Here is a 25,596-nt window from a genome sequence, read left to right as displayed (position 1 = left end):
TTCCAGGAAGGCTAGTGGGAGGATAGGTTATTCTGGAGGCAAGGTTTGTTTTGTTGTTGTTGTTGGTTGTTGCTGTTGTTTTTCCCCCAGTTTTTCCCCTTGCTAGGCATTTGGAGCTTTCTGCCCTGGTGAGTTTTTACATCTGTATCTGGCCTATTGTCCTTGCTCTGGGGGTCAGGGATGATGAGGTCTGGGCACAAAAGGAGGTTGTGATGGTATCTAACAGTGGTATTTTCTGAATACAAGTGGGGCCTGTAACCTGGTGGAGATAAACTGTTTTATGCATTTTAGTATTACTGGGGTGAAAGCTAGAATAGTAAGAGTTATGACAAATGGTCTAGTGTAAGGAAAGGGACATTAGTTTGGAGGACTGTAGTCTAATATAGCAAAATGAGGTTTATTTTCTTAGTTTAATTTGTCCTTGGTTTAGGAAGATAGGATTTACTAGATGGCTGTGGACTGCTGTTTTACTCTCTCAGTTTCCCTATTCTGCTTATTCTGGCTTACTGGCCTGTGTTATTTATTAACTTTCTTTTAACATTTCTTCCCACAAATCTTCTATAACTTTCATGAACCTTCTTACAACTTTCATAAACATTTTTACAACTTTAATTTTTCTTTTTCCTTTAAAAATGCCTGTCCATGCCTTATGTCCTTTATTATTAAACCATCTGATGAACATTCTCACTTTTAAGAAATATATCTTTAACAAAGCATAAGATATTATATTAACAGTTTTAAATTTACTTTATAGATTATCCTATCTAATAAAAGAGAAACATGCAAATTAACCATCCCTCTGCTATGCTCAAGCCACACCCACAAGCCATGCCTACCAGCCAATCAGAAGCGATTATGCAAATTAACCCAACTAAGATGGTGGCAGCCACAGAGCTGGAGCGAGCAGGAGGCTTGGGTTGCCCCCAGTGATGGAGGAAGCCAAGATTCCTGCCTGCCCTGGGCGGCCCTTGGCTCAGCTCAGGGCTACAAAGTTTCAATTATAGAAGATAAATAAACCCCAGATACCTGCTTCCAGCCAGCTGTGGCCTCTGCTCAAGGCTACAAAGTTTCAATTATAGAAGATAAATAAATCCCAGAAAAAAAGAAAAAAAAAGAAAAAAGGAGAGGCTGGGAGCTTGGGTCGTGTGTGTGTGGGGGTGTGGCCAGCCTGAAAATGGCCATCAGCCCCCCACCCAGGCTGGCCAGGCACCCCAGCAGGACTCCCCCACCCTGAAGGGGCTGTGGGCAGCCTGAAAACGGCCCTCAACCCCTCACCCAGGCTGGCCACACCCCTATGGAGTGAGAGTCCCCACTGGGGATCTTGACTAGCCTGCAAACAGCCATCAACCCCTCATCCAGGCTGGCCAGACACCCCAGTGGGGACCCCCGCCCTGAATGGGGTGTGGCCAGCCTGCAAACGGCCCTCAGCCCCTCACCCAGGCTGGCCAGGCACCCCAGCAGGACCCCCAACCTGATCCGGGATACCCTTCAAGGCAAACCAGCCAGCCCCCACCTGTGCACCAGGCCTCTATTCTATATAATAAAAGGGTAACATGCAAATTGACCTTAACAGAAGAAAGACTGGGAATGACTGGTCACTATGACACACACTGACCACCAGGGGGCAGACGCTCAATACAGGAGATGACCCCTGGTGGTCAGTGCACTCCCACAGGGGGAGCTCTGCTCAGCCACAAGCCAGGCTGATGGCTGCCAGCCCAGCAGTGGTGACGGGAGCCTCTCTCACCTCCTCAGCAGTGCTAAGGATGTCCAACTGCAGCTTAGGCCTGGTCCCCGCTGGCAAGTGGACATCCCCCGAGGGCTCCCGGGCTGCCAGAGGGATGTCTGACTGCCAGCTTAGGCCTGATCCCCCAGGGAGTGGGCCTAAGCCAACAGGTGGACATCCTCCGAGAGGTCCCAGACTGTGAGAGGGCACAGGCTGGGCTGAGGGACACCCCCATGAGTGCACACATTTTTGTGCACTGTGCCTCTAGTCTATAATAAAAGCTAAAATTAGGTGAACTTAAAACTTATTGAAATATTTAAATGTTTATCATTTAATATAGTAATGTTTTAAAGCTTTAAGTTGCTAAAGACTTTGGAAAAATATGTATAGGTATATAAGGCTGGAGAAAAGGGGTGGGGGGAGGGAAAAGGCCTAGCAGTCTTTTTCCTTAGAGATACTATGCTAAGGTTTAGGTGATAATGAGTTCAGCTTCTGATAGCCAGACTGTTAAGTAAGCATATAGTTTTTCAGTAAAGAAAGTTGTTCTTTGGGTAGGGATGTGTGTGTGATAAGGTGCTGAGGTCAGAGAAGTTTTCAGAACATTAAAGGAGTGAGAATGCTAGCCTTAGGATCTAAAGGCTCAGTGAGGAGTATAGAGGAGCTTTGTAAGAAAACTGAAATTGGGAACTCAGAGGTGAGAGTACCTAGCAAGCCCAAGAAAGGAGAGTATTTCTTGTTTAGAGGAGGGGACAGTGATTGAGGAGATAAGGCTTTTACAGTCTAAGGCAGTGATGGCAAACCTTTTGAGCTTGGCGTGTCAGCGTTTTGAAAAACCCTAACTTAACTTTGGTGCCGTGTCACATAGAGAAATTTTTTGATATTTGCAACCATAGTAAAACAAAGACTTATATTTTTGATATTTATTTTATATATTTAAATGCCATTTAACAAAGAAAAATCAACCAAAAAAATGAGTTCGTGTGTCACCTCTGACACACGTGTCATAGGTTCACCATCACTGGTCTAAGGAATGGCATGGCTTTGTGGGGGTGAAAGTGAAACTGAAGTAGATGAATGTTATTTGGGACAGCTGGGCTTTATGAGGGGATGTCTGTACCATTTTGGTCAGGCAAGAAGAATGGATAAGGAGTTATTTAATAAGATGCAGTGTAGAGGTGAGGTGGTTAGTGACTGTGAGACTAACCTGTCAACAGCCATAATAGAGACTGAGGAGGAGATAAGGGTCCCAGCAAATTCGGAGAGGGCAGTGGCCCCAGTGTTAATTAAAAAGGAGATCGGCTTACCTACCACCATAATCATTACCCAAGGCTATCCTGGTGATGTAAGTCTGTGGGGCCTTGCCGGGGCCTGGACAGCTTCATTCTTCAGTGGCCAGTACAGGAAGTCTGGGAGCTCCAAACCAGATCCAGAGGGAGGCCTTGCGGAGGTCTGACCTGGAGGGGCCAGACTACAGTCTGATTTCCAGTGGCCTTTCCTCTTGCACCTTGGGCAGGGCCTGGGCGGGGGTCTCAGGTTTGGGCAGGACTTGGTCCAGTGTCCTCTCTTGTTGCATTTGAGGCATGGGCCCAGAGGAGCCTTAGCCACTGACTTACCCTTGGTTGGAGGACTAGCACTTCATTTGGGGTTCATGAGAGTGGTATCTAGGAGCTGAGAAAGGTGTCCCCGTCTCCCGTTAACATTCACAAGACGGAGCCCTCCCTCTGTGACTGGGACGCCAGTTAATGGTGTCCTCTGGGGGAAAAGGCAGGAGAGTGGGCGAGGGAACCTGGTTCCCCCCAAAGACTTGTCCCGACCAGTGCTGGATTTCCGTGGGGCCGGCTGAACAGTATCAGCCCGGAGCCTGGCTCCAAACCCAAAATGACAGGATAGTCCAGACGAAGGAAATCAGACTAAAGCCACTTACCTATGAATCTATGCCCGGTGCTGATGCAGGAGGAGGCAAGGCAAGACGAGGTCCACTATCCAGTCACAGGCACGACCCAGACTGGTCCGGAGGAAAGCTAGGGGGCCCCAAGTAAGTGTCACAAGTTCAGCAGAAGTTCAGCTGTGCAGGAGCATGGCTGGGGGCTTCCCTGGACACAAGGGGAGCTCAGGAGCTAGATTATCACTGTCTCTCTGAGTGCCAAGTGCCCGGTTGCTGGAACCCTGTAATGACTCTTACTGGACCCCTCACTAGACCTTCCCAAGTTTTGGCACCAAATGAAAGGTTCTGAGTGAGCTGGGGTCACGCACCTATGACATGAGGCCATAATGTATCAAAAAAGATTTTATTCCAGGCACCTGGGTGCAGGTGGGCTGAGACCGAGAAAGGCATCAGCGAAGAGAGCAGGGAGAGATAGGTTTTTATTAATTGTTGCTGGCTGCAAGCCGCTCTGCTGACATAAGGGTCTGGTCCATCCTTAGTTCCTCCCATGCCACGTGTCTTCTTGTTATCTGAGCTATGCTGTGCTCAAGGCTGCAAGCTTTCTGCAAGATATTTGCTAAACACAGTAAGTTTTTCTCTGCCCCATTTTATTCTCTTTAACCCTTTCACTTACTGCTCCACAAAAACAACTTCGCCAGAATAACTGTTGACCTCTGGTTGCTATCCCAGTGATCATTTCTCAATCCTCATCTTCCTCTTGACTTAGCTGGCCAGTCTTTCCTCCTGGACACAGTCTCTTCACTTGGCTTCTAGGCACCACTCTTCTAGTTGCCTTCCACTTACTAACTCTGTTTCTGTTGTGGTTTGACCTCATCTTGAAGGCCCAGTGCTACAGGGGTGCCCCAAGGCTCTAATCTTAGGCCTCATACCTAATTATTTTATTTTTTAATTTAATTTAATTTATTTATTTGTTAATCCTCACCTGAGGATGTTTTTCCTATTGATTTTGAAAGATAATTGAAGGGAGGGTGGGAGGGAGGGAGAGAAACCTTGATTGGTTGCCTCCCACAAATGCTCCCACCAGGGTGTTGATCAAACCTGCAACCCATACCTTTGACTGGGAATCGAACCCGAGATGCTTTGGTGCTTGGGCCAACGCTCTAACCACTGGGTCAGGGCTCAGTCTCATACCTTTTCATAAACACTCAGCTCTGGGTGGAGAGTCTCATAGCTCTGAACTACCCTCTGTAAAATTATCAATACATTCATACCAATAGTTATTATTCATGTAAGGACAATCCAAATTAAATTAATTCAGCTAAAAGTGTTTTCCTTGGCTGGGAATTTTTCAATGAGTCATAGAGAGCTTGCTTATATTTAAGGTTACAGATGGTATCACATTTTTTCACAATTTTCTGATCATGGGATAAAATAGAGATTGCAACAAAACAAAAAACAAGGAAATTCTATAATAGATATCTCAGTGAGAATGTTTAAAAATTATATTGCATATTGCATTTTCTGTTATCAGTTTCTTAGACTGTGGGTTTGGAACTTCTGATATTGACACCATTAACATAAGCTCCGAGCATTTTCCTCAAATCATTAAAAATGGATCTGCCTTATGACCTAGAGATTCTACTTCTGGGGATTTATTGGAAAAAACTAATTTGAAAGAATATATGCCACCCTTATGTTCATAGCAGTGTTATTTACAACAGCCAATATTTGGAAGCAGCCCAAGTGTCCACCAATAGATAAGGATGAAAAGCTGTGGTACATATGTACAATGGAATATTACTCGGCCATAAAAAGGAATGAAATCTTACCATTTGCGACAGCATGGATAGACCTAGAGTGTATTATGCTCAATGAAATAAGTCAGTCAGTGAAAGACAAATACCATATGATCAATGGAATGTAAAGAACAAAATAAACAAAATTGAAACAAACTCATAGACACAGAGAGAGAACAGAAAGAGGGGTGTTGAGAGACTGGGTGAAAGAGGTGATGGGATTAAGAAGTACAGAATGGCAGTTACAGAATAGCCATAGGGAAGAAAAGTACAGCATAGGGAATATATGGTCAATAATACTGTGATAACTATGTATAGGGCCAGTTGGGGTACTGGAAATATCAAGGGAACACTATGTAAAGTATATGATTGTCTAACCACTATGCTACACATCTAAAACCAATACAAAATAAAATTGAAAGAAAAAAAATATAAGCATCTGATAACTGTAATGTAACCAAGACAAGGCCAAAATATTCCCCTTTTTGTGACTACTCCATTACTGTTTCTACATTGGGGTGGGTATATGATTGACACAAAAGGCAAATAGCACTGATATACTTAATTTTATAGAAAAAAAAATCATGGCACTGAACTCGCCAACAGGGAAAGCCATGTTATGTCCTTATGCCTCTTGAATCTGTGGTAGTTCACTAAAATGAATGTAAACTAACCTTGTGCTTGTGCGTTGTGTTTTGTTGTTTTATAATCACTGACCTATGTTATCTGTAAGTTTTTACAGAGTGAAATTTTTATGTTATGCAGTGGGAACCTCACCCAGTTGAAAGGGTGAAATAAATCTGACTGAGACTTTATGACTAAACTACTTTAATGAAGAAATTGAAAGATGATATGAACTGGGAAATAAATGGAGCTTTTGTAAGAATTCTGCCAAAAGATTTTACAGTCATTTTTCCCTTGCCTATTCAGGAAACAAGGAGGGAAGTATCATAATAAGGGGGAAATTATGGTGAAGAAAGTTTCAGGAGGCAGTGAAAACTCATCTTTTTCATCAGTACATCATGTTTCAAAGTTACCTGGTAAACACCTAGAAAACAAGCCAAAACTTAGTGACTTTAAAAAGAGAACATTCAACTACCAGTATTACTAAGTTAGTGTAATCAGTATACATAGTTGATCTGGATTTTTCAGGACCCAAAGTATTATCTATAAATTAGCTGCACAATTGCCAGAAAATTCCTTTGGTTTTAAGTTGTTAGAAATGTTCTATATATTGAGATGTTCCATTGTATTATTTGTGAGAAGTGACATTTCAAAATGTTTCCTTGACAAACAGTATCTCTGGGTGCCTTGGTGTTTTGAATATGCAAATGTTTGAGTAACAGCATCAATTAATAAACCAGTCCAATAATTTAAAGCTTTGTTGAGATAATTCTTTAGAAATAACATCTGTACCCTAGAGAATTATGCAATTTGTCAAAGTCGATAAATATTTATATTTTATTAGGAGTACCTTTTCTGGCTTCGTTCGGGTTTGAGGGAAGGAAAAACATCATCTTGGATGTTATGCTTATCTGATCACTAGTAATTAGCTGAATGTGAAGGCCTCAGACTTGGTTTTCATGACAGTTTTCCAATTGGCCTTTCTCTTGGCAGGTTCCCAAGGGAAAAGTAGTTGTTCTCAATTTCCGATTCATAGACCTCGAGAGTGACAACCTGTGCCGCTATGACTTCGTGGATGTGTACAATGGCCACGGCAATGGCCAGCGTATTGGGCGCTTCTGTGGCACGTTCCGGCCTGGGGCCCTTGTGTCCAGTGGCAACAAGATGATGGTGCAGATGATTTCCGACGCCAACACTGCTGGGAATGGTTTCATGGCCATGTTCTCTGCTGCTGAACCAAATGAAAGAGGTATTGATTCTACATCATGGGAATAACAGCAGTAAGGATGCTCATAGTTCTTGAAGGCTTACTGTATGTCAAGCACTGTCGTAGGTACTTTATATGTATTTACTCCTTTAATTTAAACTTAAGAGAAGTTCTCAAACAGAGAGCTAATAAATGTCACCAAAACATCCAGTTCTTTTTTTAAAAGCCCATATATATTCTTTTAAAAATTCAAATAGAAATATTCATGGAGTGAAAATGTGAAGTTTGCATACACATACAGTTATAGAAACATACCCTTTCATCCGATTGTAGTCCCCTCTTAGAAATAGCCATGGTTGGTAGTTCTCATTCATTTCTATACACTTGCAATAACTTTTTAAAAGTGTAAGTGTGATCATGTATTCATATTGTGTCACAACTTTCTCTTTTCATTTAACACAATATGTTGGGATATTTTCACATCAGTAGATGTGAACTCTTGAAAATAGAAACCTCTACCCTTGAAAGATAAATGCAGAGGGCAAGATCTGTTATATTTGCAGCCTTTTGCCTAAGGGGACTTCCTAATCTTTTCTCTTTTTAAATTTAATGGGGTAATAGGATCATATAAGTTTCAGGTGTAGATTTCTATGATAAATGATTGATATATTGTACTGTGTGCCCACCACCCAAAGTCAAATAATTTTCCATCACCATATATTAAACTCCCTTCACCCTCTACCACCCACCACCTTTCCTCTGGCAACTACTACACTGCTGTTTGGGTCCATGAGTTTCAGTTTTATATCTCATACTAGAGGCCCAGTGCATGAATTCGTGCACGGGTGGGGTCCGGCTGGCCCATCCTGATCAGGGTAGGGGGAGCCAAGAGGGGGCGGGCCAGCCACAGGGAGGGGTCATGGGACATTGGCCGGCCGGCCCTGCCCCCATCAGGACCGTTGGCCCACCACAGTGTGTGTCATAGTGACGGGTTGTTCTGGTCATTTTGGTCACTTGGCTTTTATCCTATATAATAAAGAGGTAATATGCAAATTGACCGTCATTTCAACAAACAAGATGGCCACCCCCATGTGGACATAAGATGGCCACCACAAGATGGCTGGCAGGGGAGGGCAGTTGTGGGCCATCAGGTCTGCAGGGGAGGGCAGTTAGGGGCAACCAGGCCTGCAAGGGAGGGCAGTTAGGGGTGACTGGGCCTGCAAGGGAGGGCAGTTAGGGGGGGACCAGGCCTGCAGGGGAGGGAAGTTAGGGGTGACTGGGCCAGCAGGAGAGGGCAGTTGGGGGCGACCAGGTCGGCAGGGGAGCAGTTAGGTGTCAATCAGGCTGGCAGGGGAGTGGTTAGGGGGTGATCAGGCTGGCAGGCAGAAGTGGTTAGGGGCATTCAGGCAGGCAGGCAGGCAGGCGAGCGGTTGGGAGCCAGCAGTCCTGGATTGTGAGAGGGATGTCCAACTGCCCGTTTAGGCCCAATCCCGATGGGCTCCCACATTGGAGAGGGTGTAGTCTGGGCTGAAGGACACCCCCCCTTAGGCCCCCCCGTGCCCTGGGCCTCTAGTATATAAATATAGATATGAGTGAATCATATGGTTCTTAGCTCTTTCTGACTGATTTATTTCACTTAGCATAATGTTCTCAAGGTCCATCCATTTTGTAAATGACACTGTTTTATCCTTTCTTATGGCTGAGTAGTATTCCAGTGTATATATGTACCATATCTTCTTTATCCACTCCTCTATCTAGGTGCACTTTGGTTCTTGTCTCCATGTCTTGGCTAATGTGAATAATGCTGCAATGAAGATGGGCACATATAGCTTTGTGAATACATGATTTCAAGTTTTTCGGGTATATACCCAGGAGAGGGATTGCTGGGTCATATGGTAGCTCTATTCTTAATTTTTTGAGGAATCGCCAGACTGCTTTCCATAGTGATTGTCCCAGTCAACATTCCCACCAGGAGTGCATGAGGGATCCCTTTTGTCTACAACTTCTCAAACCCTTGTTATTGCTTGTCTTGTTGATAATGGCCACTCTAAAAGGTGTGAAGTGGTTTCTCATTGTAGTTTTGATTTGCATTTCCCTAATTGCCAGTGAGGTTGAACATCTTTCCATATATCTATTGGTTTTTTGTATGTCTTCTTGGGAGAGGTGTCTGTTCATGTCCTCTCTGTCCATTTTTTAATTGGGTTGTTTTTGTTTGTTTGTTTTTATATGTTTTGGATATTAAACCTTTGTCAGAGCTGTTGTTTGCAAATATCATCTTCCATTCATTTGGCTGACTCTTTGTTTTGTAGATGTCTTTTGCTATGCAGAAGCTTTTTAGTTAGATATAGTCCCATTCACTATTTTTGTCTTTACTTCTCTTGCCTTTGGAGTCAAGTTCATAAAGTGTTCTCTACAACCAAGGTCCATAAGTTTAGTACCTATGTTTTATTTTATGTAATTTATTGTTTCAGATCTTATATTAAGGTCTTTGATCCATTTTGAATTAATTTTTGCACAAGTGGACAAATTGTAATCTAGTTTCACCCTTTTGCATGTGACTTTCCAATTTTCCCAGCACCATTTATTGAAGAGACTATCTCTAGTGCATTGTGTCTTTCTGGCTTCTTTGTCAAAAATTACCTGCTTATATACATGTGGTTTTATATCTGGGCTCTCTATTCTGTTCTATGGATCTGTGTCTGTTATCTGCCAATACCATGCTGTTTTGATTATCATAGCTCTGTAGTATAATTTGAAGACAGGTAGTGTGATACCTTTGGCTTCATTCTTTTTTTCTCAGTATTGCTTTGGCTATTCAGGGTCTTTTGTGGTTCCATACAAATCAGATGAATTTTTGTTCTTTTTTTTTTTTAAATGACATTGGAATTTTGATGGGGGTTGCATTAAAACTGTATATTGCTTTGGGTAATATGGCCATTTTAACTATGTTGATTCTTCCAATCCATAAAAACAGGATATTTTTCATTTTATTGTGTCTTTTTAAATCTCTTTTAATAATGCTTTGTAGTTTTCAGTATATAGGTCTTTCATATCCTTTGTTAAGTTTATTCCTAGGTACTTTATTTTTGGTTGAAATTGCAAATAGAATTGTTTTGTTTCATTTTATTGAAGATTTTTCATTCATGTATTTATTCCACAATCAAAATAAATTATAATTTAAAAATCATAACATTTTAAAAGGTAAAGGAGACTTTGTGTCACAGCTTCATTAATAAAACAGAAGTCAGTCTAAAATGCAACACTAAACATGTGTTCTATTCACATTGTGGAATATAAATACATAGTAATTACACATAAAATTTCACTAAAGATCTGGGATGAGACAAATAACCATTTGAAACAAACTGCCCAATGAGTAGAGGTATGCTGCAAATAATTTCTATTAACATTTTACTGCAAGATAGAAAAATCCCCAAGGTAACTATAAACGCAAGCCCCTCATTTCATGCACCTGGCCTTGGCTTTTGTCTTTCTTCCTCAGACATTTCTAATTCCAGAAAGGCTTCTACACCCCATGCTCAAAAAGGCCATCACGAGTCCCGAAGGACCTTAGCACAGACAGCCGTTAATAAGCCTGTGTGCAATCTTCATTCAGAACCTCCAGGGAAACCAAGAACCCAAATCTGTAGAGCAGCAGCAGTTTTTTTTTTTTTTTTTTTGCACAATAGTTTTAACTGTGTAAGGAGCTGTAACAGGCCATGTGCATTTCATAAGCAAACCGGAATATTATCTTGTTATCTTTCTATTTATTTTCTGAAGTTTTGTTGTTAGTATATTGGAAAGCAGTGGATTTTTGTACATTGATTTTGTATTCTGCAAATTTACTGTGTTTATTGTTTCTAATAGTTTTTGGTGGAGCCCGTAGAGTTTTCTATGTACAGAATCATGTCACCTGCAAAAAGTGACACTTTTACTTCTTCAGTCCCAGTTTGGATGCCTTTTATTTCTTTCTCTTGCCTTATTGCTCTAGCTAGGACTTCCAGAACTTTATTGAATAAGAGTGGTGAGAGTGGGCATCCTTTTCTTGTTCCTGATTTTAGAGGAAAAGCTTTCAGTTTTTTGCCACTGATTATAATATTAGCTGATGGTTTGTCATATATGGCCTTTATTATGTTGAGGTACTTTCCTTCTATTTCTATTTTATTGAGTGTTTTAATCATAAATGGATGTATCCTATCAAATGCTTTTCTGCATATATTGATAAGATCATATGACTTATCCTTTCTTTTTTATTTTTTAAACATCAGTGACCATCTTTATTTTTTTTTAAATTTTGTTTTATTGCTTAAGGTATTACAAAGAGTATTACATATGTCTCCTTTTTTTTCCCCCCTTGACCTTCCCCCGGCCTCCCCTACCTCCCAGGGTCTTGTGTCCATTAGTTATGCTTATATGCATGCATACAAGTCCTTCGGTTGATCTCTTAAACACCCCCTGCCCCCCCAACCCTCCCTGACCTTCCCGCTGTAGTTTGACAGTCTGTTTGATGCTGCTCTGCCTCTGTATCTATTTTTGTTCATCTTCTACACTAATAATAGACAAACATGGTAATTGACCATACCTTCGCTACGCTTCCCATCAGCTAATCAGGACGATATGCAAATTAACTGCCAACAAAGATGGTGGTTAACCACCAACAAAGATGGTGGTTAATTTGCATATGTAGGCGCAATGCTGGGAGGCGAAAGGGGAAGGAAGGAAGAAGCCACCTGCCACTGACAGTGATCGGAAACCCAGGCGGCAGCCAAGACCTGGGTGGCAGGGCAGAGGCGGCTCTAGGGACCGACCTTGCCCTGCCCCCCTGGCCAGTGATCAGAGAAACTGGGCAGGGCAGGGAAGAGGCCGCTGCTAGCGTCCGCCTCTTCCCTGCCCCACCCAGCTTCTCCGATCACCGATCAACAGTGATCGGTGATTGGAGAAGACTCAGAAGCCGGGCTGCATCACTGCCCAGTGACCCGATCCGGCCCCGCGTCAGGAAGCAGGGGGCAGCTCTTCACCTGGAGGCTTAAGCCCAAGGTGGGAGGTGCCATTTTCTGTATGGAAAGGCAGGGGGCATAGCTAAGTTCAAGGTGGTGCCATGTTTGCGTACGGAAAGGGGGCATGGCTCAGAGCAGGGCGGTCCCACGTACAGAGAGTTGGGGGCGTGGCTCAGAGTGGGGCGGTGCTATGTCCAAAGAGACCAGTGCTGAGGCCGGGTGTTTGCCTCAGGATGCGAGCAGCGGGAGAGGAGTGCGAGGTAGAGGAGGTGTGGCTTCAGGCAAGTGAAGGACAAGGGCAGGTCTCCCAGCTGCGATGCCTTTCCAAGCTTCCTGGCCCAGGTTTTCAAATGTAAATATTACTTCAGATGTTATAGTCGCACGTAGTTTATTCCCTTCCCCTCATCTTGGCTGGTTAAGTTATGCCCACCCCCTGGGCAGCCAGACCTCACATGCATGGCACAGATGAGGTTTGGTTCTAGGGTCACCCCTTAGATTTTAAGTGGCTGCTACACTTGGTCGATAGGAAGAGTGAGACTTTAGCCCTGAAAAGAGGGAAGACTTGGGGCAGATGATTCCCTCGAGGGCTCAGCCTGCTTTCAGGCCGTAGGCACAGGGAATGTCCAGGGCAGCCCCTGGAGCAGGCATCTGTCTGAGCTCGGACGAGGCCATTTTGCAGCCTCCCCTTCCTCCGTCCCAGGTGGTGAGGGCCGTGACTGCCTTGAGGCTGCTCCCTGGAAGCCATTCTCCCCTCAGCCTGTAGCTGTAAAACAGCGCACGCGAAGATAATCTTTTTTTGTGCCTCATGTTAAAAAGTTAAAAACAAACAAAAAAAGGTACGTGACTTCTCACTGTGTTCATTTGTAAAAAAAAAAAAAAAAGTGCTCTTAAGACCCCGGGCAGCGAGGCAGCCTGGCCCCAAAGAAAATATATGCACAACCCATAACACAGACAACAGTATGGTGATGGCCAGAAAGAAGTGGGGGGCAAGAGCTGGGTAGAGGGGGCAAAAGGGGGAAAATAGGGACATCCTATATCTACACTAATAAAAGAGAAAAATGGTAATTGGCGTACGGCGCTACCCTTTTCATTGACTAATCAGGGCTATATGCAAATTAACGGCCAACTAAGGTGGCAGTTAACTGCCAACAAATATGGCGGCTAATTTGCATATGTAGGCACAATGCAGGGAGGCGAAAGGGAAAGCAGGAAGAAGCCCCCTGCCACTGACAGTGATCGGAAACCCAGGGGGGAGCTAAGAGGTGGGGGGCAGGGCAAAGGTGGCCCTGGGGCCGCCTTTGCCCTGCCCCTCAGCCATGATCGGAGAATCAGGCGCCTTTGCCACCCTGGCCAGTGATAGCAGGAAGTAGGGGTGGAGCCAGCGATGGGAGCTGGGCATGGTCGAAGCTGGCAGTCCCGGGAGCTAGGGGTCCCTTGCCTGGGCCTAAAGCGGAGCCCACAATCGCGGGGCCGCTGCAGCTGTGGGTCCCCGCTGCCCGGGCTGGACGCCTCGGCCAGAGGCGTTAGGCCTGGGCAGGGGCGGAGCGGGAGATCGCGGGGAGCTGGGAGTCCCCTGCCCAGGCCTAATGCCTCAGCCAGAGGCATTAGGCCTGGGCAGGGGCGGAGCCTGCAACCACAGGGAGCTGGGGGTCCCCTGCCCAGGCCTAACGCCTCAGCCAGAGGCCTCAGGCCTGGTCAAGGGGCCGATCCGGTGATTGGTGATCGGAGGGTGATAAGGGTCAACTCCTCTGGCTGAGGCATCAGGCCTGGGTGGGGGGCGGAGCCGGGGATTGGAGGGATATGATGGTCCCCTTGGAGCAAGCGATCAGAGGGAGATGGGGGTCCCCTGCCCAGGCATGATTCCTGGGCCAGAGGCATCAGGCCTGGGCGGGGGTCAGAGCCAGTGATTGGGGGGAGATGGGGGTCCCCTGTCCAAGCCTGACACCTCTGGCGGAGGCGTCAGGCCTGGGCAAGGGGCCGATCAGGCAATCGGAGGGTGATGGGGGTCTACGCCTCTGGCCGAGGCATCAGGCCTGGGCAAGGGGCAGAGCCAGCAATCGGAGGGGTCTGGGGGTCCCCTGCCCAGGCCTGATGCCTGGGCCAGAGGCATCAGGCCTGGGCTGGGGCAGAACCAGTGATGGGGGGAAATGAGGGTCCCCTGTCCAAGCCTGACACCTCTGGCGGAGGCATCAGGCCTGGGCAAGGGGCCGATCAGGCAATCGGAGGGTGATGGGGGTCAACGCCTGAGGGCTCTCAGTATGTGAGAGGGGGCAGGCTGGGCTGAGGGACACTCCCCCCCCCCACACACACACCCAGTGCACGAATTTCATGCACCGGGCCCCTAGTAATAATAATAAAAGGCTAATATGCATATTGACTGAACGGCAGAATGGCAGGTTGCTATGATGTGCATTGGCCACCAGCGGGCAGATGCTAAATGCAGGAGCTGCCCCCTGGTGGTCAGTGCACTTCCATATGGGGAGTGCTACTCAGCCAGAAGCTGGCTCATGGCTGGCCAGCACAGTGGTGGTGGCAGGATCCTCTCCCACCTCTGTAGCAGCACTAAGAATGTCCAACTAACGGTTTCGACCTAATCCCTTGGGGGCCTAAGCCTTTAGTTGGACATCCCCCAAGGGCTCCCTGGCTTCCAGAAGGATGTCTGACTGCAAGCTTAGGCCTGATCCCCCGGGGAGTGGGTCTAAATCGACAGGTGGACATCCCCCAAGGGGTCCTGGACTGTGAATGGGCGCAGGCCAGGCTGAGGGACACCCCCCCCCCCCCCCCCGCTGAGTGCACAAATTTTTGTGCACCGGGCCTCTGGTCAGTTTATAATGGTCTTTATTATCCATAAATGAGTGAGATCATGTGGTATTTTTCTATCATTGACTGGCTTATTTCACTTAGCATAATGTTCTCCAGTTCCATCCATGCTGTTGCAAATGGTAAGAATTCCTTCTTTTTTACAGCAGCGTAGTATTCCATTGTGTAGATGTACCACAATTTTCTAATCCATTCATCTGCTAATGGGCACTTAGGCTGTTTCCAAATCTTAGCTATGGAAAATTGTGCTGCTATGAACATAGGGATGCATACATCCTTTCTGATTGGTGTTTCTGGTTTCTTGGGATATATTCCTAGAAGTGGGATCACTGGGTCAAATGGAAATTCCATTTTTAACTTTTTGGGGAAACTCCATACTGTCTTCCATAGTGGCTGCACCAGTCTGCATTCCCACCAGCAGTGCACGAGTGTTCCGTTTTCTCCGCATCCTCTCCAGCACTTGTCATGTGTTGATTTGTTGATGATAGCCATTCTGACAGGGGTGAGATACTACCTCATTGTTGTTTTGATTTGCATCTCTTGGATGATTAGTGACTTTGAGGATGTTTTCATATGTCTCTTGGCTTTCTGAATGTCCTCTTTTGAAAAGTGTCTATTTAGGTCGTTTGCCCATTTTTTGAATGGATTGTTTATCTTTCTTTTGTTAAGTTGTATGAGTTCCCTATAAATGTTGGAGATTAAACCCTTATTGGTGATAACATTGGCAAATATGTTCTCCCATGCAGTGGGCTTTCTTGTTGTTTTGTTGATGGTTTCTTTTGCTGTGGAGAAGCTTTTTATTTTGATGTAGTCCCATTTGTTTATTTTCTCTTTAGTTTCCAATGCCCTAGGAGCTGTATCAGTGAAGAAAATGCTTCGGCATATGTCTGAGATTTTGTTGCCTTTGGATTCCTCTAGTATTTTTATGGTTTCCCGTCTTACATTTAAGTCCTTTATCCATTTTGAGTTTATTTTTGTCTATGGTATAAGTTGGTGGTCTAGTTTCATCTTTTTGCATGTATCTGTCCAATTTTCCCAACACCATTTATTGAAGAGACTGTCTTGACTCCATTGTATGTTCTTGCCTCCTTTGTCAAATATTAGTTGAGCATATTGGTTCGGGTCTATTTCTGGGTTCTCTATTCTATTTCATTGATCTATATGTCTGTTCTTGTGCCAGTACCAGGCAGTTTTGAGAACAGTGGCTTTGTAATACAGCTTGATATCTGGTATTGAGATCCCACCTTCGTTGTTCTTCTTTCTCAGGATTGCTACAGCTATTCGGGGTCTTTTTTTATTCCAGATGAATTTTTGGAGAGTTCGTTCTAGGTCTGCAAAATATGCCCTTGGTATTTTAATGGGGAGTGTGTTGAATTTATAGATTGCTTTGGGCAGTATGGACATTTTAATGATGTTGATTCTACCAATCAATGAACATGGTATGTTCTTCCACCTGTTTATACCTTCCTCTATCTCTTTTTTCAACATCCTGTAGTTTTCTAAGTAGAGGTCTTTTACCTCTTTAGTTAAGTTTAATCCTAGGTATCTTAATTTCTTTGGTGTGATGGTACATAGGATTGCTTTTTTAGTCTCTCTTTACGTAAGCTCACCATTTGTGTATAAAAATGCCATAGATTTTTTGGCATTAATTTTGTATCCTGCTAAATTGTCAAATTCATTTATTAAGTCTAATAGGGTTTTGATGGAGTCTTTAGGGTTTTTTATGTACAATATTATGTCATCTGCGAATAAGGACAGCTTTACTTCTTCTTTTCCAATTTGGATGCCTTTCATTTCTTCTTCATGTCTAATCGCAATGGCTAATATTTCCAGTACTGTGTCGAACAGGAGTGGTGAAAGTGGGAATCCCTGTCTTGTTCCTGTTCTTAGGGGAAATGGTATTAGTTTTTGCCCATTGAGTATGATGTTTGCTATGGGTTTGTCATATATGGCTTTTATTATGTTGAGATATGATCCTTCTATTCCCATCTTGCTGAGAGTTTTTATCAAAAATGGGTGTTGGATTTTGTCAAATGCTTTTTCTGCATCAATTGATATGACTATATGTTTTTTTTTCTCTCAATTTGTTTATGTGATGTATCACATTTATTGATTTGTGGATATTGCACCATCCTTGCATCCCTGGGATAAATCCTACTTGGTCATGGTGTATAATCTTTCTGATGTACCTCTAGATCCGATTTGCTAGGATTTTGTTGAGGATTTTGGCATGTATATTCATGAGGAATATTAGCCTGTAATTCTCTTCCATTGTGTTGTCTTTATCTGGTTTTGATATTAGGGTGATGCTGGCTTCATAGAATGAGCTCGGAAGTGTTCCTTCCTCTTAAATTTTTTGGAATAGTCTGAGGATGATAGGTTTCAGTTCTTCATTGAATGTTTGGTAAAACTCCCCTGTGAAGCCGTCTGGCCCAGAGCTTTTGTTTGTTGGAAGCTTTTTGATGACTGCTTCAATTTCTTCCATAGTTTTTGGCCTATTGAGATTTTTAGATTCTTCCTGATTGAGTTTTGGAAGGTTGTATTTTTCTAGGAATATGTCCATTTCCTCCAGGTTGTCTAGTTTGTTGGAGTACAGTTGTTCATAGAATTTTTTAACAATCCTTTGTATTTCTGTGGGGTCTGTTGTTATTTCTCCTCTTTCATTTCGGATTTTGTTTATTTGGGTCCTCTCTCTTTGCTTCTTGGTGAGCCTGGCTAGACGTTCATAAAATGTTTATCCTTTTAAAGAACCAGCTCTTGGTTTTGTTGACCTTTTGTATAGTTTTTTTGATCTGTATGTCATTTATTTCTGCTCTAACCTTTATTATCCCCTTCCTTTTTTCACTCTGGGCTTTTCTTGTTGTTCTCTTTCTAATTCTTTGAGTTGTAGAGTTAGCTGATTTACTACCATTTTTTGTTGTTTTTTGAGGTAGGCCTGTAGAGCTATAAACTTCCCTCTCAGGACTGCTTTCATTGTGTCCCATAGGTTTTGGATTGTTGTGTTTTCATTGTCATTAGTTTCCAGGATGTTTCCAATTTCTTCTTTGACCTCATTGGTAGCCCAATCAATATTTAATAACATGCTATTCAGCTTCCAAGTGTTTGAGTATTTTGGATTTTTTTATTGTAGTTTTTTTCTAATATTATTATGCCATTGTGGTCTGAGAAGATCTTGGTATGATTTCAAATCTTCTTGAATTTGGGAAGACTTTGCTTGTGACCCAATATGTGGTCTATTTATGAAAATGTCCCATGTGCCCTTGAGAAGAACATATATTTCGTGCCTTTGGGGTGAAATGTTCTGAAGATGTCAATTAAGTCCATCTGATTTAGTGAGTCATTTATGATTGCTGTTTCTTTGCTGATTTTTTGTCTAGAGGATTTATCTAGTGAAGTCAGTGGTGTATTTAAGTCCCCTACTATGATTGTGTTGTTGTCGATCTCTCCCTTGATATCTTCCAGAAGTTTTTTTTATGTATTTGTGTGCTCCTACATTGGGTGCATATATGTTTATCAAGGTTATATCCTCTTGTTATATCAATCCCTTTAGTATTATGAAGTGGCTTTCCTTATCTCTTGTTATGGCCTTCACTTTGATGTCTATTTTGTCTGATAAAAGTATTGCTACCTCAGCTTTTTTTTCATTTCCATTTGCCTGGAAGATGTTTTTCCATTCCTTCACTTTCAGTCTGTGTGAGTCCCTTGTTCTGAGGTGGGTCTCTTATAGACAGCATATATATGGGTCTTTTTTTCTTATCCATTCAGCCACTCGATGTCTTTTGATTGGAAGATTTAGTCTGTTTACATTTAAAGTTATTATTGACAGGTACTTGTTTGTAGCTATTTTTATTTTTTTGAGCCTGTGTTCCTTCTTACCTTTTTATTTCTTCTTTTTACAGCATTCCCTTTAGCATTTCTTGCATTGCTGGCTTCTTAGTGATAAACTCCCTTAGCCTTTTTTTTTGTCTGCGAAGTTCCTGATTTCCCCTTCAATTTTGATTGATAGTCTTGCTGGATAGAGTATTCTTGGATTCAGTCCCTTGCTTTGTATCACTTTGTATATCTCTTTCCATTCCCTTCTAGCTTGATGTGTTTCTGTTGAGAAATCATTTGATAATCTGATGGGGGATCCTTTGTAGGTAACTCTCTGTCTCTCTCTTGCAGCCTTTAAGATTCTCTCTTTGTTGTTAACATTTGCCATTGTAATTATGGCATGTCTTGGTGTGGGTCTTTTGTGATTCACCTTGCTTGGGACTCTCTGTACTTGTGTAACTTTTTTCTTCCCCATATCAGGGAAGTTTTCTGTCATTTCTTCAAATAGATTTTCTAATCCTTGCTGCTCTTCTTGTCCTTCTGGCAACCCTATTATACGTCTGTTATTCCGTTTTGCATTGTCCCAAAGCTCCCTTAGGCTCTCCTCCTGCTTTTTAATTTTTTTCTCTAGTTGCTGTTCAGATTGGGCTTATTTCTTTACTTTATCTTCTTACTCACTAATTTGGTCTTCTGCTTCTTCTAGTCTACTGTTCAAGCCTTCCATGGTGTTTTTGATTGTAGCTATACCATTTTTCATTTCTTCCTGATTTTTGCATAAGTTGTTGATTTTCTCGTCCATCTGGTATATGAACTGTATGACCATTACTCTGAATTCTTTTTCTGTCATGTTGCATGCTTCCATTTCACTTATTTCCTTTCTTAGCAATTCCTCCTTTTCTTTCCTCTGGGGATTGTTTCATTGTCTCCCCATTCTATCACCAGAAGGTTCAAATGTCAAGTTGCAGGGGTCTGTGCCATGTGCAGTGGGAGTTTTTCACCCCCCAAGTGTTATTGAAGAGCTCTGACACCAAGACGTGCAGCTGCTGTGGGTTGCTGGGAGCCACGCTCGCCCCGGGACCAAGTCTCAGGTGCTTATTGTGGCCTCATGTGCGCACCTAGAATCAGGGACCCTGCCTGCACCACATTGAAACAGAGAACCTGCTTGAGTGTGCCAAAAAGCAGTCTCATAGTGCGTGTCAGGAGTCAGAGGCTCCCTGTTTCTGCACCAAGAATTGAGTATCAGAGTCTCTGTTGCTTGGTGCTGTCTCACACTGAGAATCAGGGTCCCTATGTGCGCATGCGCCAAGAATTGGAGTCGCTGGCTCTTAGTGTGCATGTACTGGGAATCAGGGATCCCAGGTGCACGCAATGAGAAACAGAGTCTAGTCACTGGTGCTCATTGCTGCCTCTTGTGTGGAGATTCAGGGTCCCCAATCTGCTTGGGAGACCGGGTTGCACAGTCACACTGTGTTGGCAGGAGGCCTACTCCTGCCCTGTGGAAAACAGCCTTCTCTGTGTGCTTGCCCTGAATCAAAGTCAGGTGGCACTGCCGCTCAGTGTGGGTGTGGGGTCTGGTCATGCGGGTGTGCACTGCAGGAAGCACACTCCCCATGTCCATGCACCCAGGTTCAAATTCAGTGCTGCCCCTCTGCATGGGCACGGGGTCTGGTCGCGGGGAACAAACTCCCCGAGTTCAAATATTCAGGTTCAAATTCAGTGCAGTCTCCCTGTTTGGGTGTCAGGTCTGGTCATGGGAAGCAAACTCTCTGGGTTCATGCCCCCAAGCTCAAATTCAGCGTTGTCTCCCCACATGGGCACGGGACCCAGTCGCGGAAAACAATCTCCCCAAGGTTGCATACTTAGGCTCAAATTCAACACACTCTCCCCGCCTGGGTGCGGAGCTGGGTGAGGGCAACAAACTCCCCGGCTTTGCACGTTCAGGTTCAAATTCAGCACAGCCTCTCTGCTAGGGTGTAGGGTCTGGTCATGGGAAACAAACTCCCTGGGTCTGCACCCCCAGGCCCAAATTCAGCGCTGTCTCCCCATGTGGGCACAGGACCTGGTTGCAGAAAACAGTCTCCCCAACAGTGCGCACCCAGGCCCAAACTCAGCACAGTCTCCCTGCCTGGGCATGGAGACCAGTCGCAGGAAACAAATCCCTGAGTTCGTGCACATCCAGACTCAAACTCAGCGCTGTCTCCCTGCCCTGTAGGCAGGGGATCTGATCCCAGAAAACAGTCTCTCCAAAATATGCACCCAGGCTCAAATTCATCAGTCTCCCTGCCCTGCGTGGGCGTGGGATCTGGTCCCAGAAAACAGTCTCCCCAAGGATGCGCACCCAGGCTCAAATTCAGCACAGTCTCCCTGCCTGGGTGTGGAGCCTAGTCGCGGGAAACAAATTCCTGGAGTTCACGCATGTCCAGACTCAAATTCAGCGCTGCCTTGCTGCCTCCCTGCCCTGTGTGGGTGTCGGATCTGGTCACAGAAAACAGTCTCCCCAAAGATGTGCACCTATGCTCAAATTCAGCACAGTCTCCCCGCCTGCGGAGCCTGGTCATGGAAAACAAACTTCCCGTGTCTGACACCAAGGCTCAAAGTCAAGCAGAGCTGCTGTTGCTGAGTGTGTGCAGAAAGCCCTATTGTGCAGCCTGGGTCTGGCAGTTCCTATGCCGCTGCTGCAGGGGTGGCAGGGGAGGGGAATTGGCTTTGTTACTCACAGAAATCTGTGGCCTGGGTGCCTGGAGTCTTGGTGTCTCTGGGTCTGAAGCTGTGGTCACAGGTCTTCTACCAGAGCGGCTGTAGGGTTCCGGTTTGCTAACGAGACCAGCCTGGGTGGTGGCCAGGCTAGGATCCTAGTCTCAAGCAGTTCTGTTCTTCAAGATGGCGTGGTCTCTGCACCACTGGTGTCCTCCCCAGAGTGTTTGCAGCGGCAACGGGGTTTTGCCATCTAAGACTGCCCAGATTTGCAGCCCCTTGAAAGACCTGCAGGATCTAACTGTCCCTATTTCACTCACACACACACACACACACACACACCCACACATGTCCACACACTCCTCTATAGCTCCCTCACTCTCTCACACACTCTCCCTCCCTACCTTCCTGCCTGTTGCCATTTTTCCAGATCTTGAGTCTTTTTTTTATGGCTTATCCTTTCTTAAAATAATGTGGTATATTACATTGATTGATTTGCTTATGTTTAACCATCTTGTGCTCCTGGAATGAATGCCACTTGATCATGATGTATTATTTTTTTTAACTAGAGGCCTGGTGCATGAAATTCATGCACAGGGGTGGGGGGGTTTGTTCCTCAGCCCAGTCTGCACCCTCTCCAATCTGGGACCCCTCAAAGGATTTCCGACTTCCTGTTTAGGCCCGATCCTCTGAACAGGCAGTCAGACATCCCTCTCACAATCCAGGACTGCTGGCTCCCAACTGCTCCCTGCCTGCCTGCCTGATTGCCCCCTAACCACACCTTGCCAGCCTGATCAACACCTAACTGCTCCCCTGCTGACCTGATTGCCCCTAACTGCCCTCTCCTGCCAACCTGGGCACCCCCAACTGCCCTCCCCTGTTGGCTTGGTCACCCCCAACTGCCCTCCCTTCCAGACTGGTCACCCCTAACTTCCCTCCCTTCCCAGCCTGATTGCCCCCAACTGCCCTCCCCTGCCAGCCTAGTCTCCCCTAACTGCCCTCCCCTCAGACCTGATTGCCCCTAACTGTCCTCCCTGCAGGCCTGGTCACCCCCAACTTCCCTCCCTTGCAGGCCTGGTCCTTCCCAACTGCCCTCCCTTGCTGACCTGATCGCCCACAACTGCCCTCCTCTGCCAGCCATCTTGTGTCCACATGGGTGTGGCCATCTTTGACCACATGGGGGCGGCCATCTAGTGTGTTGGAGTGATGGTCAATTTGCATATTACCTCTTTATTATATAGGATGTATTGTTATATTTGATTTGCTAGTATTTTGTTTAGGATTTTTGCATCTGTATTTATCAGAGACTAGAGGCCTGGTGCATGAATTTGCGCATGAGTGGGGTCCGGCCAGGGGGAGGGTCCACAGGTGGTTGGCTGGCCAGCCCCACCCCCTGGTCAAACTTCCAGTCAAATTCCTGGTCGAGGGGATAATTTGCATATAGGATATTTCTCTGCAGTTTTCTTTTTTTGTGTCATTTTGCCAGGTTTCAGTATCAGGGTTATGTTAGCCTCATAAAATATGTTAGGAAGTATTGCTTCTTCTACAATATTTTGGAAGAGTTTGAAAGGATAGGTTTCAAATCATCTTTGAACATTCGGTAGAATTCACTGGTGAAGCCATCTGGTCCTGGACTTTTATTTTTTGGAAGGCTTTTTTACAATTTCCTCACCACTAATCAGTCTAATTAGATTTTCCAATTCTTCATGGTTTTGTCTAGTGAGGTTATATATTTTTTAGGAACTTATTTCTTCTAGGTCAGTGGTTCTCAACCTGTGGGTCGCGACCCCTTTGGGGGTCGAATGACCCTTTCACAGGGGTCTCCTAAGACCATCGGGAAACACATATATAATTACATATTGTTTTTGTGATTAATCACTATGCTTTAATTATGTTCAATTTGTAACAATGGAAATACATCCTGCATATCAGATTTACATTACGATTCATAACAGTAGCAAAATTACAGTTATGAAGTAGCAACAAAAATAATTTTATGGTTTGGGGTCACCACAACATGAGGAACTGTATTAAAGGGTCACGGCATTAAGAAGGTTGAGAACCACTGTTCTAGGTAATTGAATTTGGTGGCATATCGTCTTTGATAGTATTCTAGTATGATGCTTTGTATATCTGTAATGTCTGTGGTGATTTCTCCTCTTTCTGATTTTGTTTGTATGGGTCTTTTCTCCTTTTTCCTTAGTGAGTCTAACCAGGGGGTTGTCAGTTTTATCAATCTTTTCAAAGAACCAGCTCGTTTTTTAAAAATTAATTTTTATAGTCTTTTTATCTATTTCATTCAATTCTGCTCTAATTTTTATTATTTTCTTTCTTCTGATTTTCGGCTGTTTTGTTCTTTTTCTAGTACTTTATGATGTAATGTTAGATAGTTAACTTGAGACTTCTCTTGTTTCTTGAGATAGACCTGTAATGATATAAACCTCCCTCTTATTACTGCTTTAGCTGCATCCCAGAGGTTTAGATATGTTGTATTGTCATTCTCATTTGTCTCTACATATCTTTTGATCTCACCTTTTATTTCATTGGCACAGTCATTTTTTAGTAGTATGCTGTTTAATCTCCATGTATTTGTTGGTTTCTTTACCCCCTTTTGCAGTTGGTTTCTAATATCAAGGCATCATGGTCAGAGAATATGGTTAGTATAATTTCAATCTTCTTGAATTTGTTGATGCTAGTTTTATGACCCAACATATGGGATATCCTTGAGAATGTTCCACATGCACTGGAGAAGAATGTATAATCAGATGTTCAATCTAGAATGAAAGGCTCTATAACTGTAAATTAAGGCCATTTGATCTAATGTATCAATTAAGTCTGATATTTATTGATTTTCTGTTTGGATAATCTACCTAGAGCTGTCAGTAGAATATTAAGGTCCCCAACTATGATTGTGTTTTGATCTGTTTCTCCCTTTAGTTCTGTAAGTAGTTGCTTTATATATTTCAGTGCTCCCTAATTGGATGTATATATTAAGAAGTATTATGTTTTCTTGCTGTAGTATCCCTTTAACATTATAAAATATCCATCTTTGTCTCTTCTTGCCGGGGTCCAACCCCAGCAGGTCCAGGGGTCCCCAAAGGTGTGGATGGAGTCGGCGAAGAAGGAATGACACAGAGACAGCGTTCAGTTGATCAGCAGCCTAGCCAGGATCTCTAGCCAGGATCTCCAGCCAAGTTCTGGTCTGGATCTCCAGCGAAGTTCTGCTGTTTATTGTCTTGTTACATCCGTATTTATCCCAGTTGATTTTAATCCTGTCAATTTCTATTACAAAGGTTAGGTTGTTTCTTATCTCCATTCCAGGGAGTAAAGATTATGTAGCTTAAGCATGATTGTTTGTAGTGATTAACTACCCGCCTGGCACTTAGTTAAGGAGTTTCATCCCCTCCCTGACTTCAGGGAAAAATTCCTACCTGGGGAAACAACCTTTCTAAGAGAGGCATCCCCTCCCTGACTTCAGGGAAAAATTCCTACCTGGGGAAACAACCTTTCTCGGAGAGGTGACCTTGGTTAAAACACACAGCGCTAAGGGGAGCAAACATATTAAGAACAGTATGCTATATACGCCAGGTCCCTTGAAACATATGCTGTGCAGATGTTTCTTTCCTGCAGCGACTGTGTCAAGCAGCAAGGATGGACCGGCTTCCGGCATCTTCTTACCTTTGTTATCTGAAATCTATTTTATCACATATAAGAATGGCTACACCTGCTTTTCTGTGGATGGTAATGGCTTGGAGAATCATTTTTCACCCTTTCACTTTGAATCTACCTTTATCTTTGCAGCTTAGATGTGTGTCTTGAAGGCAACATATGGTTTTGTTTCGTTTTCTACTACTCTATGCCTCTCTATTGGTGAATTTGGTCTATTTACATTTATGGTAATTATTGATGTATGAGGATTTCTTTTAGCCATTTGATCCTTTATTTTCTGATAGCTCTTTGCCTCCATTAGTTCTTTTCCTTTGTATTTTTGCCTGTTGTTTTTGTTTGCTGGTATTCCAGCTTTCCTCTTTTTT

At 44.1% G+C, this 25,596-nt stretch overlaps 1 protein-coding gene across 5 annotated transcripts in view; it reads left to right on the top strand.

The window, feature by feature from the left end:
- Window positions 1–25,596, top strand: part of PCOLCE2 (procollagen C-endopeptidase enhancer 2) — a 155,265-nt gene that overhangs the window by 28,791 nt on the left and 100,878 nt on the right. For all 5 annotated transcript variants that reach the window (XM_036349835.1, XM_036349837.1, XM_036349836.1 and 2 more), the window contains exon 3: window positions 7,025–7,280. In XM_036349835.1, coding sequence (XP_036205728.1) covers window positions 7,025–7,280 — 256 coding nt within the window. The remainder of the gene's footprint in view (window positions 1–7,024; window positions 7,281–25,596) is intronic.

Source organism: Myotis myotis, unplaced genomic scaffold, assembly GCF_014108235.1.
Source record: "Myotis myotis isolate mMyoMyo1 unplaced genomic scaffold, mMyoMyo1.p scaffold_m19_p_2, whole genome shotgun sequence".
Classification (NCBI taxonomy): domain Eukaryota; kingdom Metazoa; phylum Chordata; class Mammalia; order Chiroptera; family Vespertilionidae; genus Myotis; species Myotis myotis.
This window is presented reverse-complemented; position numbering and strand designations above follow the sequence as displayed.